This window comes from Hyperolius riggenbachi, chromosome 9, assembly GCF_040937935.1.
Source record: "Hyperolius riggenbachi isolate aHypRig1 chromosome 9, aHypRig1.pri, whole genome shotgun sequence".
NCBI classification, from domain to species: Eukaryota; Metazoa; Chordata; class Amphibia; order Anura; family Hyperoliidae; genus Hyperolius; species Hyperolius riggenbachi.
The window spans coordinates 251,437,501-251,453,409 of NC_090654.1; the positions used below are offsets into that span (position 1 = coordinate 251,437,501).

At 45.9% G+C, this 15,909-nt stretch overlaps 1 protein-coding gene across 1 annotated transcript in view; it reads right to left on the reverse strand.

The window, feature by feature from the left end:
* PNN (pinin, desmosome associated protein) overlaps window positions 1-14,635 on the reverse strand; it is a 32,733-nt gene extending 18,098 nt beyond the window's left edge. Inside the window, exon 1 of the mRNA XM_068254287.1 lies at window positions 14,446-14,635. Coding sequence (XP_068110388.1) covers window positions 14,446-14,561 — 116 coding nt within the window. The 5' untranslated portion in view covers window positions 14,562-14,635. The remainder of the gene's footprint in view (window positions 1-14,445) is intronic.
* Between the last annotated feature and the right edge of the window lie 1,274 nt (window positions 14,636-15,909).

Consider the following 15,909-nt stretch of genomic DNA (forward strand, 5'->3'; position numbering starts at 1 on the left):
ATTTTTTTCCAGCCGGGTGGCATGAAAAAGTAGCCGGGTAGGGCGAGATGAAAATGCAGGGCAACTGTGCTTACAGCATAGGAGGAGGTGAGCCAATGACAGCTGGGTGGTCACCAAATCTAGCCGGGTGGAGCACCCAGCTAAAAGAGCCTGGGGAGAACACTGCTCATATGTGACTAATCGCCAGCATAATCTGATTTCTCAGCTATATCAGCTGAGAAATCTCCTCTGCCACGGCAGAGCATCTAATTTGTAAACATGGGATGTGAACATGTCTGCTTCCATGAAAAAAGAAAGTAGACAAGATTCATTGTGGGATTTGTATAAGCTGTAACAAATGTTTTTCTTTAAAGGTTAGTATGCTGTTGCTTATTTTACAGCAAAGAGTAAGTTCTGAGTTCTGCTTTAAAGCAAACCTGAAATAGCAGGACGGTGGTGGGTGGTTCTTATAACACTCTAAACGCTCAAGAGCTGCAGCCACTGAGACACGCTCAGGGGGGCCACCCTGCAGTGCTAGGGAGTCTTGCCTTGAACTCCTTACTGAATAGGTTGAAGCAGACCTGGGCATTCTGCTAACCATTTGTTTTCTCTTCATTTCCTTTCTTGTCTCTCTTTTGCTGTCTACTGATCTCTGGGTCTGGTTTCTGTCTAAAGGTAGCTATACATTTAGCGATTTGGTTGTACAGTTGTCCAAATTCGACTTGAGAATTGTATCTAATTAAGCGGTTTCCAGTATGCTCAATCGATGAAAAGTAGCCAATACGTCGTTCGAGCAGAAGGAAGCTATCGGTCTATCACACAAGTATTGGCTGCGGTTCACACATCTCATTAACCACTTCATTTATGCATTTAGAGCATAGAGGCACAACATCGGTCACATCGATTAGTGAAGGTTAATCACATAGGATATCACTTGTGTGTGGGTCATTAGTCAGTCAACCACACTGAATCGCCCAAAAGAGTTGATTGCCTTATCGACAAATATAATCACTAAATTTATGGCTACCTTTAGGTAATCAAAACTAACTACAGGTAGTCCCCGACTTACGAACGATCCACCGATGCGAACGGCATGGATTCTCTGTTTCCATGGGAACAAGCCAAATTTTTTTTTTTTTTTTAAATTGGACTTTTAGTATGCAAAAATTGATTTTAAATAAAATCAAAGAAAAAAATGGCATTTAAACTTGTATAAACAGGAACAAAGGGAAGAGGTGACACAGAGAGGGACACTGAATGCACTGGGAGGCACAGAGAAGGTACAGGGGCAGAGATGGCACAATGTTCCGACTTCAGAACAGATTCAGGTTAAGATCAAACCTACAGTCCCTATCTTTTTCATTAACCGAGGACTACCTGTACTGTATGCAAAGTGATGGCTCAATCTCATATCCTACAATGGCCTTATAGAGTACCAGAGACGAGAAGCGTCTCTGGTACAATACTTACCTGGGGCTTCATTAAGCCCCGTTAAGGATGCTCATCCCTCGCCGTCTCCCTGGGTGGCTCCTGTCACATGCAACTGTCCCTGAAAGCCTGGCCGAGCAGCCCTTCATGCATCCATCCCTGGGAGCATTCTGTGCCTGCATGGTAGTACTGTGCAGGTACAGATTGTTCCCAGGGACAAGAGCGCGTCTGGCCGGGCTGTGCAAAGAAGCACGTCTTGGCAAGGCTTTTGGGGACAACTGCGGGTAACAGGAGTCACCCAGAGAGACTGAGGGACGAGCAGCCTTAACAGGGCTTAAGGAAGCCCCAGGAAAGTATGAAACATTAGCCGTTTCTCGTCTCAGGTTCACTTTAAGAAGAGGCACAGAACCAGGGCTGTGGAGTCGGTCCAAAAATCCACAGACTCCGACTCCTCAGTTTAGGATTCCACCGACTCCGACTCCTCTAATTTGCATATTACAATTTTGTTGATTAAAAGTATGTAACATGAAATTCGTCTCTTAACTGCCAACGCTTAGGAATTTTACAAGACAACTGAAGTGAGAAGGATATGTAGACTACTATATTTATTCTCTTTAGACTAAAACTAGTCCTTGGTAAGAGTACTTGTAAAAGGTACAAACCGGAACAAAGAACATCTATCAGGCCCTAGGCAATGCAAGTGTGGGTACATGTAAGAATGATGTGCAGGTACTCTGCAGGGGAATGAGGAGATTGTAAACAGACAACACCTCTGTGTTCAATGTGCACAACATTCTCAGTGGATTCCCTGCAGCTCTGTGGGGAGTGCATATGTAGAGTATAGTACTACTGTGTAACAAAGTAAACCTGAGACAGATGAAATTAAAGTTTTATACATACCTGGGGCTTCCTCCAGCCACCTTCAGGATAATCAGTCCCTCGTTGTCGTCCTCCACCACCTGGATCTTCTGCTATGAGTCCAGGTACTTTAACCAGTCGGGCGTAGTGTGCATGCACACACTCCGCCGCCAGGAGCATACTACACCTGTGCAGCACTATTGCGCAGGTGCAGAATGTTCCTGGCTGTGAGAGCAGCATGCGGCCGGACAGCGCTGACTGGCTGAATTACCAAGACTCATAGCAGAAGATCCGGGTTGTGGAGGACAGCGAGGGACTGATTAGCCTGAAGGGGGCTGGAGGAAGCCCCAGGTATGTATAAAAAAAAAAAAACTTTACTTTTCATCCGTCTCAGTTACCCTTTAATTTGTAGTCACCAAACCAAATTTTAACAACATATCAAATTATTTGATTTCATCAGCAAAGGGATTGCATACATTTGCATAAATCAGCATCAATGCAGAATTATTTCCATCTCGTTGACCATCTCTATTAGTGACACAGCTACACATCAGGCTTTATTCTTACAACACAGATGTTATTTAGTATATATAAGAGATTCCTGTGTACACATATATACAGTCACAATCAGATGTGTATATCTGACCTTAAAAATACGGGGGACTGCTTTATTGAAGCAGCACAAGTAACTAATTTTGATTGGTTTATTTCATTTTTGTGGACTGAGCACAGCTATTACTGTATATATACATTATTTTTAATGACTATTATCTGAGAAATAGAACATTTTATCATATTTTCTATTTTAATTACAGTTATAAATTCATTAGGAGTCGGTGCATTTTTTCCCGACTCCGACTCCAGGAACCCAAAATTGCCCGACTCCACAGCCCTGCACAGAACGATTAAAATGTGGTGTCTTTTTAACTGATTCTATGTGATTATGACTGTCACTTCTGTGATACGCAAATGTTCTGTGCAACTGTCCTCTTCTGCTACAATTGAAAATTCTAATAAATATCTTGAAGTAGAAAGCAAACCTAAAATGAAAATAAACTAATATACTTTTATAAATAGCAGTAATGGTAACATGTCAGTTATAACTTATCCAAGGTCAGTTATCAGTTAAAAGTGTTAAAGTGTTGAGGACCACAGTGTTAAACTCCCCTAAAGACCAGGCCATTTTTCAGCGAGGCCTTAAAGCTGCAGTGGCCTGTTTCTTGAAAAACTGCCTGGTCTTTAACACTGCGGTCCTCAAGTGGTTAAGACCGCCTCTATGGAGCAATACCTTTAATTCAGTTTGCAAATTGCAAAAGAAATGCACGTACAAGATTGCATAAATTTGCAAGCATATCTCACATGCTCAAGAGATATGCTTGCAAATTTATGCAATCTTGTACATGCATTTCTTTTGCAATTTACAAACTGAATTAATTGTATGGCACCATAGAGACGCTCTCTCCTTTTTCTACTACAGACACGTGTCAAATCCCACCACCGAGAAAGCTGCATTGGACTCTACCTTTCCTCTTTTCATTGTCTGATGCTGGGAATACACGGGTCGACCCGGCGGCTCGATTAGCCACCGGATCGACCACCCGCCGCCGTACGGATCGATTGCCGCTCGTCCCCGCGGGCGCTTGCTTAGCTTTCGCTCGATTCCCCGCTATTGTTTGCCCGCGGGGAATCTATCCAGCGGGTCATCGGACCTGTCGGATATTATCAATCAAACCACCAGCGGCTCAATTGATAAGCCTGCCTCGACCCCGTGTATGCCCAGCATGACACTGGCATTGGAGAACGGATTCACTTTGGACATAATATCCTTTAGCCCTGGTTGTAACACGCAGTGCGCATATATTTGTCTATTGTTTGGTTCACACTGACATGGCTGCTGTGCACATCTCAGCGTCTAAAGAAATTATATTGACTATTTTCAGCTCAGGGTTCCTTAAAGCGGAACTGTAAATACTTTTTAAACACATTGTTTCACTTACATGGGGCTTCTGCAAGCCCCCAGCAGCCATCCTGTCCCGCGCCCCTGTTCTCCCACCGCCAGCTACTTTCGGTTTCACCGCCAGGCCACACGTATCCTTTCTTCGCAAGATACAATTGGCAGGGCTGCGCTGGCATTGACTTAGAAGTCGATGTACGGAGCGGGAGAATGGAGGCTCGGGCAGGACGGCTGCCGGGAAGCCCCAGGTAAGTGAAACACCGTGTGTAAAAAGTATTTACAGTTCCGCTTTAAAGTCAGGCAAAACTACAATCACACAAGACATTTCACAAGCCGAGCTGGTATACTACAATCATATAAGACTACATCATAAGTATGTAGTGCCCATGCACAGAACACTCCCAGCCGTGGGATCAAGGAAACGCGTCTCCGGGCAGCACTACAACATAAGGGGGGGGGGGGCTGGGGGGAGGAGAACGGGGTAGTGAAGGAAATGAGGAAAGCCTCCTTCTTGTACCTGTTCCACCGTTTTAAAACTCTGAAAAGGGCTAAGGTATCCTTTAATAGTGAACCACAAGCAGAAATCCTGAAAGCTAATATGACCCCAAAAGGGTGTATACTCCCCAGAACCACCATTATACCAAACCATTAACAATATATGTGATGTGCATCCAGAAAGGATTGCAAGGATGTTGGAAAGTCACATCACACGTTTTTAATACGATATGACAGTCTATAGACTGCTCATTCACACTATGTGCTGCGCTGTCAGTTTTGACGCAACGCACATTGTACAGGATGCATATGGCAACATGAAAGCCCATAGACTTTCATCTTACCATTCACATTACAGGTGTGCGTTCCATTGCGTTACCAAGTAACGCCTCTGGGGACATTTTATCGAACGACACACGCTACCAGATGAGTACAGCTGCCGGCCACGACGTGTATTCCGTGCATTGGCAACGCATGCACGAAATAGTGTTGGTGCATGCATTGTGTAGTGTGAATGAGGCCTTATACTTCAATGCATTCAGAACAGTGCACATCACCCGGTAAGGCACTGCTGGCATCGCACCTCTAACATGCCAGTGTGAAGGCCCCATAGAAATCTAATTGCCTCGCAACTATACTTTCTGTTATGCAATGAACATAATGTGAAAGGAGCCCAGGGTAAAAAGCTACACTGGATGCCACTATTGTGACTGTAACAGGACTCTTACTGGCATCTGCATAAGGGCTGGTTGAGACGGACGACCAGCACCCATCATCGTCATTTAACACGGGGATCAAAGGTAGTGTGCATGGAGATAAAAAGGCAGCAATGATCTCCGTACATTTACCATCAATTGTGTGACTGCGCGGTCAATCGAAATGCCTAGGACGTTGCGTGTACATTCAGCAATTCCATGCCCCCTATGGGAGCTCCAAAAGGAATGTAAAGACAGGAACCAATGCCAAATGCTGTTATACGCTGTAGCATAAAAGCGTTTACTATCGGCTAAATAAATGAGTCATCTGTCTGAACCAGCCCTTAAGGTGCCCATACATTAGAACGAGTATGGGCAGATTCGACCAAGAGAAATTTATCTCTAATTAAATCTGCCCATACACTACAGGCTGATTCCCGTCCGATTTCAGCATAAAATCCTCAGGGAATCTGAGCCGCTGCATCCCCCTCGCCGCTGCCCCCAAAATGTATAAATGTAATGTAGTGCATCTATACATTACCTGTCCAGTGTCGGCCTCCACACGGCGACCGTCCATCTCGCCGGGTAAGCCGCATACACGCTAGCGGCGTGTATGTGGAACCCGACGAGATGGATGGAAACCGCGTGGAGGCCGACACCGGACAGGTAATGTATAAATGCACTACATTACATACATTTATACATTGCAGCGGCAGCGGCGGGGGTTTTGTTGTCTCGGGCCGAAATTTACCAACATGCGCGATTGAATGTGCGGACAATTTCTGTCCCGAAATTGGACGCTTTATCGGTCGGGCATCCACTTGGGAGCACCAATTTTCATCCAATTCGACTATAATAATCGAATTGGATGGCCGCCTAGTGTATAGGCCCGTACACACGCTTGATGAGTAGGGACGGGTCCGTCAGACCCTCCCGCTGGGCGGGCTTTCCAGCGACAGTCCGGCGTGTGTACAGTCTGTCTGCAGACTGATAAGGCTGTTTCTGAGCGATCCGCTGAGGAGTGAAGCTGATGACAGCCGGGTGCAGCACCAAGCTAAAGGGGCCTGGAGAGAGTAATGTACAGGGTTGCTTCCTAAATGATCAAAAATAATCATGATCATGTTTTGAGTGGCTTATACTGGTTGTGTACATAGCTTTATTTGCTTAAAATCAGTGAAGCACAAGATATTAGTAAATAAAACACTAAAACATTCCCATATGCATTTCAATGCCAATGCAAAGTACTCCGTTTTTAACATTCCATATTACCAACAGAAACCACAATGCCCTATACAACAATGGAAAGAAACAAAAATGAAAGCCCAATTTCCATTCAAAGTAAACTTAACAGAATAATCATGTCCTGTGAGCCAAATGTAAATATTTACAGAAGTCTATAGGGAACAATTCTCCAATCACAACAAGGTCTACAACTACAAGCAATCTAAATTTGATTAAAAGTGGGGACGTATTACTACAAACTATCTGAAAACTAGCAAATCAAGAAGGTTCTATCCACCCAATCACTTGTCTTGCAGTTTTCTAAACACCATGTGTGTTTGTATGCAAAAAATAAGCACAGCATTCACAGCAGCCCAAGTAATTGATAGAGAAAACTGACAAAATGTGCATGCCAATGTTTTTTTTTCTGCGAGTGAAACCTGCATTCAGGGCTACAACCCACTAGAGCAATTCAAAAAGCTAGCGATTTCCCTAAACGCTCAGCTAATGTTAATGGATGGGATAACTTCCACCGCTGATGCAGGACATGCAGCATTTTTGAGCGTTAGCGTTTCTGCAATGTAAAGTATATAAACGCTGGCGTAATCGCGTTTATGAATCGCTATACAGAGCTTAATTAAATTACTGCACGCTGTAAAAAAAGTTTAAATTAATTGAAAGGACCAACCAGAATTAAAACCACTAATCGCTACAAAATCGCTGTCAAAAAGCTTACACTTTAAAAGGTCTACAAAAATCACCAGAAAATGCTCATGAAATCACTTGCAAAACGCTCATTAAAAACGCTAGTAATTGCGATTTACGCTTTGTAGTGGGTTCCAGGCCTCAATGTTAACCCATTGATATTAGTCCATTGAAATAAATAAAGAGATTAACAATAGTTCTGTTTTTCTGTGCAAAACCCATGCACAGTTAAGTTTGTCCCCTATTGAATCAACTCAACCATCTCTATTCCACAGAACACAAGAATAGATCCTCTGAGAACTAGTAAAATGTTAATCTCAAATGCCTCTTTGAAAAAAATGGTATGATTGGTTGTGGGCAGTATGTGTTTTTTTTTTTTAACAGTTAATTTTTATTGAGTTTTGTTAAAGTTTACATCACAAGAAGAGAAAAGCAGACAGTGCAAATTCAGTTTCCACCATAGTAAAAATTACAGCATCATGTCAAATATATGGGTACACCGGGCAATATTGCAATAAAATATTCAAACATTAAGGATTATAGCGGGAGAGTCCCGGTGAAACATTGTACACATATTTTCCAGCAAATGGAGGGACCAGTTCGCACTGAGGAAAAGAAGTATAGTAAAGAAAGAGCCTTAGTTTGAGTAGCATCAGCCGATGCTAGGCCCATAGAGAAGGAGAGAAAAGAGAGGAAGAAAAAGAAAAGAGGTTGCCCGCCTACCCCCAGCCCACCACCCACCCCACTGCCACACGCCCCAGCAGCGGTTTAATCAAGAATGGGTATAAATTTATCATTGGTAGGGTCTAGAATCTTATCCTCCCAGATACCCCATACTTTATTAAATTTTTTGGGACTTTTCCTGTTTAAATATGATTCTGTATAGTGGTAGGGCAGTATTAATTGACTTGGCCCAGGCACCTACCGTTGGGGCAGAGGTCTTTTTCCAGGACTTTAAAATCTCTTTCCTTGCTTGGAAGCATAATATTTTAAGCAATAGTTGCTTGTGTTTTGAAATGTTAACCGTCTCCAGTTTGCCAAGTAGTAATAGGCCTATGTCTAAGGGAAGGACAACTTCTAGCAAAGTATTAATGATTGAAAGTATGCTTTCCCAGAAAGGTATGATTATCGGACAGGACCAGAATATATGAACAAAGTCTCCACGATGTATCACACATCTCCAGCATCTATCTGAGTGGCGTTCATTCTGTTTAGTCGTGTAGGAGTTAGGTATATCCTGTGTAGGAACTTTGTTTGGATAAGGTGGTCGTTCGCTGAGATCACTGTAGAAGGAAATTCCTCTAGTATTATATCCCATTCCTTATCGCTAAGGGAGGGGATATCTGCCTTCCATTTATGATAGCATTTTTCCAATCTGGGGTTGTTGAAGTTTAGCAATTCGGAATAGATAGCCGAGAGGGTCTTCTGAAGATTTTTTGTCAGTAGGAGTTGTTCTAACTTATCTGTTTGCAAATCGGGTGGTTGAGAGCCAAATTGTGACCTATAAGCATCAGTGTTCTCCCCAGGCTCTTTTAGCCGGGTGCTCCACCCGGCTAGATTTGGTGACCACCCGGCTGTCATCGGCTCACCTCTTCACCTCCTCCTATGCTGTAAGCACAGTTGCCCTGCATTTTCATCTCGCCCCACCCGGCTACTTTTTCATGCCACCCGGCTACTATTTCATGCCACCCGGCTGGAAAAAAATTCTGGGGAGAACACTGAGCATGGTGTAGTTGTAGGTATCTAAACAGGTATTTGTTTGGGAGATCACATTGGGTCTTAAAGTGAACCTTAAGTGTCCCAAAAAAAATGAGTTTTACTCACCTGGGGCTTACCTCAGCCCCCTGCAGCTGATCGGTGCCCACGACGAGTCGCTCTGATGCTCCGGGTCCCGCTGGCGGCCACTTCCGGTTTCGCCGCCAGGACCCGTCAGGCTGGGGAACGCGGCTGATACTACGCGTTCCCAGCCAAAATAGCACCCCTATGCGGCCATATGTCCGCATAGGCACCCGTATGCGGACATATGGCCGCATAGGGGTGCTATTTTGGCTGGGAACGCGTAGTATCAGCCGCGTTCCCCAGCCTGACGGGTCCTGACGGCGAAACCGGAAGTGGCCGCCAGCGGGACCCGGAGCATCAGAGCGACTCGTCGTGGGCACCGATCAGCTGCAGGGGGCTGAGGTAAGCCCCAGGTGAGGAGTGCCCTCTTATTTGAGGGACACGGTGGAGGTGTTGCAGATGTTGGAGCGTGCCACATGGGTCCCAGGAGACAGGCTGGCCACCATTGATGTGGTCAGCCTGTACAGTCGTATCCCTCAGGACATGGGGGTGCTAGCGGTCAGACAATTTTTGAAACGTACCGAGAGGGACGACGACTATGTCGATTTTCTATGCAAATGTTTGGAGTTTGTGTTGAAACACAATGCGTTCCTATTTGATGGGCGCTGGTTCCAACAGACCGCTGGCACCGCCATGGGGACCCCTGTGGCATGCTCCTTTGCTAACCTCTTCCTCGGGGCGTGGGAGGAGTCTGCCGTGTTCTCCGAGAGGAATCCATTCAGGAGATACGTCAGACAATGGTCGAGGTATGTGGACGACGTCCTGGTGGTGTGGTCGGGTACTGACCATGAGTTTGACTCATTTATGAGATATTTGAATATCAATGAAATCAATATGGAATTTACTGCAGAGTTAAGCCATACAGAGGTCACGTTTTTAGATCTAAGACTGGTTGTTCAGGACGACGGGATCCATAGCAAGGGCTATGGAAAACCGACAGCCACAAACGCAATTTTACATGCCAATAGCTTCCACCCGAAACATGTACTTAGGGCAATCCCATATGGACAATATTTAAGATTAAGAAGAAATAACAAGAAAGAGTCAGATTTCGACCAACAGGCAGACGAGATGACAGTAAGGTTCATTAACAGAGGCTACGACTCTGTCCAATTAGAAAAAGCTAGACAGCGGGCCAAAGAGCAGGACAGACTTGATCTGTTAAACCCCAAAATAAGAAAGGACTCAGATACAAAAAGGATGACTTTTTCATTTGACTACACTCCTCTGGCGGACAAGGTTAGAAGGACGGTTTTTAGACACTGGGATGTTATCATGAAAGACGCGGACCTGTCGAGAAAAGTGGGAGGCTTGCCGCGAGTAGCTTTCAGGCGGGCACCCACCCTGAGGAACATGCTCACCCGAAGCGAGTTCATTTCCCCCAGGAAAACAAATTGGTTGAATAGAAATATTCCAAAAGGGAACTTCAGGTGTGGGCATTGTGTCCATTGTCCCCACATGCTGCTCCAGAGGAGCACACAGGTGGGGAAGGAGATATTCCAGGCCAAGGCTTTCTTTTCTTGTATCACTGACTATGTCGTTTATGTTATGTTCTGCCCTTGTGGCCGATATTATATAGGCCAAACAACTCGCCCGTTAAAGGTTAGAATAGGAGAACATTTAAGCTTGGTGAAATCTGGAAAAAGTGGGACAAGATTGGTGACACATATGCATGAGGCACATGGGGGAAACGGTAGAGGCCTAAGGTTTGCTGTTTTGGAAAGAGTTGAACCACAGAGACGTGGAGGCGATAGAGAGAAAATGCTACTGAGGAGAGAGACATGGCTGATTTTGCAAACTAATGCAATGGGCCCCCTAGGTTTAAATGATAAGATAGAACTCTCATGCATGTTAGACCCCTGAGATGCCCCTTTAGAAGAACCCTGACCCTTAAGAAAAATCATCCCCTTCTTTCTTTTTTCCCCCCCTTCCCCCCCCCCCCTCTCCCCCAGTGTCAATATGTGTGGCTTTTATGGATTGTATCAAATATAGAATCATAGATTGAAATCACTTAAGGGATATTGAGACCCTTTTCCTCTTTTCCTCCCTTTCCATCCACCCCTCCCCTTTTGTCCTGGATGTGATGGCGCTATCGCGCAATGTTCCCCGCATCCCCGATAAAATGTGGCCAGTAATTTACATAGTGATGTTTAGGCATATTGGGATAATGGGCCTTCCGGGACATTTATAACTGTTTGGTCTCCATCCTTCTCTCACTCCGCTCCGGCTTGTATTGATTTTAGTCACTGTGTGGAATTGTGGTTACACTTTACATTGTGCACTAATTGTATCGGCCGCAAGATGGCGCTTGGTTCATGGGTGTGCATGAACTAAGGGACCAGGAGGTATGTACCGTTTGGACATACCTGGAGGTGGTAACACTTCCGCATATGCGCAGAACAGGGTGGCGTGTCGTATAGGGATACGCCGCAACCGGCAGACTTGAAGTGTAAATTTTTGCTTTTTGGTCTGTCATGCGACCTGTAGGTCGCATCTGTTGCGCGTCACTGGTTCCCGCATGCGCACTGTGAGCCAGGCCCTCTCTGCCAGCCGACCAATCACCTCCGAGGATGGGCGCCGTCGCGCGACCGGAAGGGGCGGGGCTTTTCCCCGTCATATGCCGGTCCCGCTTCGGCTGCCTTTCTTGTGGAACGCAGCGTGACCAAGCGTCCTGGTGGACGCGAAACGGCCGTCGCCGACCCTTCTACAGCCCTGAGCACCCACCTCCAACCCACTCCACATACGCCATGGAATACCAGGTGACAACTATTTGACTTTGTACACTGTACACTGCACAAGCGTTTTTACAATAAATAAGCTGAATGACGGATGGTGCCCAGATCTGCTTCTTGTTCACAATGGCTGAGGTAAGCCCCAGGTGAGTAAAACTCATTTTTTTTGGGACACTTAAGGTTCACTTTAAGCGTATTAAAGGTGTGGATAGATTGCTCTTGCTGTATATGAGAAATATTTTTTATTCCGGGCAGTATGTGTTTACACCTAATTAAAAGTGGATCTGAGACAAACTTTTGGGGTTTTCATTTTTGTGCCCCTTACATATAGTTTTTGGGGCATTCTTCCCCCCAATGCTTTTTTTTTATTACATTAATAGATAATACTAATCTAAACTACTGGAGCTGCGCCCCCAACACCTCGGCGTTCAGCTCCATGCTGCAATTAACCATGGGAGCTGAGCCTGGCGAGGAAAAAAGTCATAATTTGCCTGCCCCACTGTGCGCTGATTGGTGGAGGTGCACAGTGGGGCTGGAGTGGAGGAAGGAAGCCACTGTGCAAGGAGGGGGCCATGGGCAGCACGCACTGACATCTAGACGGATGTCCGCTTCCCCTGTAGATGTCTCCCTCTGCTACACAGACCGCATGTCAGAGAGACCCGCTGCGCCGCTATGACAGGACAGCGGGTCGCTCATCGGCGTGCTTACAGGCAGTCTTCCTGTATGCACGCTGATAGGCAACCCACTGTCCCGTCATAGCGGCGCAACGGGTCGCTCTGACATGCGGTCTGTGTAGCGGAGGGAGACAGTTACAGGGGAAGCGGCCGTCGAAAGTAAGACGATCGGCAGCCCCCCTCGGGGGGGGGGGGGGGGGGCGTGCTTGAGGGCGACACCAAACTACCTATACTGACTGGGGCCAACTATACTGGGGGTAACTACACTAGCTATACTAACTGGGGCCAACTATAATATCTATACTGGGGGGCAACTATACTAGCTATACTAACTTGGGCAACTATTCTGAGGCCAACTATACTATATACTCTGCTCTATACTGTATACACTCATTTTAGATGCAAGGGGGTGGAGAGGGGAATGGAGTTCACAGGCTAAGGGTTGGACTTACAGAGCAGCTTTGCCTGTGTGTGATGACAAGCAAAACATGGCAGCGCTCATTGTATCACAGGAAGAAATGATCATATACTGTAGAAGCAGTTGGCAGCTGGATTGCGTACATTTGAAATCGGCGGTAGACTTGGGCGAAGGATTCAGCCGGTATAAGGCTGATCCTGCTTCTGCACAAGTCCGGCCCGTATTAATTACTATTCCCCCTCCAGGCCGCCATGGATAGTGGGGGAATGATATAATTCAGCTTACAGCGATTGCTGGAGGCCGAATTATTGTGTTTTTTAAGCAACTTCGGCTCCGTCTTCCGACAGAGCCGACGTTACTCACTGAGCGCCGCTATAGACTGATTCCCATTACAGTCTATGGCGGTGCTGGCTGCGCCCAAATCTAGCAACGCTGAAAAGCACTGCTCCGGCTGGATTTACTGTGTTTAACTATCTAAACTTTAGGTAAGATATATAGACAAGTTTCTTGCTATAGTTATTCTTTCACTTTGGATCCGCTGTAATCAATGATTGGGAAAGCATATGTGGAGCACAGTACTCATACATACTTCAGCATCTCCATACATAACTGTGGGGTGCAAAAATATATTGGGAATCTCTAATGCACACTATATATAGGGGACCTACCTATGAAGATACAGCCTGAATTCTCGCCTTCACTAACGGGATCTACTATACCCCATACATAGCAATTGCAAAAACGGGCATGATTCACAATACTTTTCCACATGTTTTCCTCTGTTTTTCTGCTTATCTATGTTACATTTTTAAGCTCCAAAAAAGCAAAAATATAACATAAAGTAAGGAAAGTAATATTGAAATTTACTTTGAGTGATAATTTTGCTTGTAAATGTGCTGAAAGGTTATTTTTATCAATCAATTGATAAATAAGTGACGTATACGAAGTTTGTGAATAGAGCCCAATGCGATAAAAAGACAAAAAGACAAACACTTATATTGCGCTTTTCTCCTGGCGGACTCAAAGCGCCAGAGCTGCAGCCACTCTATAGGCAGTAGCATTGTTAGGGAGACTTGCCTAAGGTCTCCTACTGAATAGGTGCTGGTTTACTGAACAGGCAGAGCTGAGATTCGAACCCAGGTCTCCGGTGTCAGAGGCACTATCCAGCCACATGCCCGTCTCCTATGAGGATTAGTACAGAGAGAGTGCATGAAGCATGGGCAGCACGCCTCTGACCTCCCCGCACACCGTAATGCACAAACACCAAATTAAACTCATAAATGGCAGAAATAACCACTGCACGTTCTGCAGCGAGGTCCCCGTCGCCGCACTGCAAGTCCCAGCATGCCCGTGCAGCTGCAGAACCCGCGCCAGGCCGGAGGAACACGCGCCCCGCAGGCAGACACTGCCACGCAGCCGCCTCCCGCTCTCCCCGCAGCCGCCTCACCTGCTGGTATCGCCCGGGTCGCGGCCGGTCAGCTTGCGGATATTCTCGTCCACGCTCTTCAGGCTCTCCTTCGCCTTCTCCAGCTGCTCCTGCAGGGTGCGCACGGCCACCGCCATCTTGTCCGCCCAACTCGCTTCAGAGAACCTCTTCCGGGTGACGACAGCGGCCTGGCCTAGTCTTTCCCACCATGAGAGGAAGGGACGTCACGGAGGCGGATTCACCTCAGTCCGGCCAATCCGGGGTAAGGGGCGTGGAGTAGCTTTTTACAGACTGTACACAAAACAGGCTCATCCCAGGCGGGTCAGGCTGATTGTTTTATGTAAACACGTTCTGATAAAACAAGGGGTGTTTGGGACTTTCACATTAGGGCAGATTTTCTGCGTTTCAACGCAACGGGTAAAGTTTGTGTTACCCAAGGTAAAATGAAAGTCCATAGACTTTCATTTTAGCTTTCACATATAACGCAACCTTTTTGTGCGTTGCGTTGCACTGCACCCAGGCGCAGTTTTTTGGCCGACGCTAGCTTTATGCGTTACAATGTTAGTCAATGTAAAATGCACATAATGCGCGTTTTTAATCCGTTAACGCAGGCAATCAGTCCCAGAATGCAACAGAGGAACAATGTAGAGAGTTGAGAACTAAAAGGAAAAAAAATTACCTGCGTTTTCCTATGTGCTGTAACGCATTGAAAACGGATTAAAAACGCACACTCACTGCAGTGCAACGCATATTAAAACGCATACAGCAAAACGTATGCTTTGAGCGTTCTCCAACGCAAGCCCTGATGTGAAAGAGCCCTAGTACAATGAGCTGAAAAGCACATAGCTTAGGGCTGGTGGGTGGAACAGAAAGATCAATTCCTTTATTTTCCAGGCTGGCAGGCAGGTGTGTATGCAGAATAGCTGGTCCATAACACACTTGTTCTTCACTGAAGTCAGGGCCTTTTTCCACTAGCCTGCGATTTGCTATTTGCTTCTGATCACAAATCGCAAGGTACATTAAACTAATGGAAACTGCAGCAGCAATTTCCATTAGTGCGATCCGATTGCGATGCGATTATGGTCAAAACACGACCGTCGTCCTGCCGCGTTTTGGATGCGATTGAGCTGTACTATAATGAGTATAGTAGCTCAATCACGATCGCATTTCATAGTGGAAAAGAGCCCTCAGTGCTGTACATAATCGAAGCAGGTTACCTCAGCGCATAGCACTGAGCGCAGAGACTGGCTGCCCCATAGCAATATAAAATACCCCCCCCCCCCCCAATATAATGCGGTAATTTGGGGCTCTGGCGGTTGCCGGTGTAATGAAAGATTTTGCAACCCATTATATTTTGCTACTTGCCATAGAGGACAGTGTATAACTGCTTAGGCATGCTTTTCTCTGTTAGCACACCTGTCATTTTTTGCAACCACTGATCCCATTGAGCTAGAAGGGGGATTGTTTCCTCCAGGGGGGTTGTTC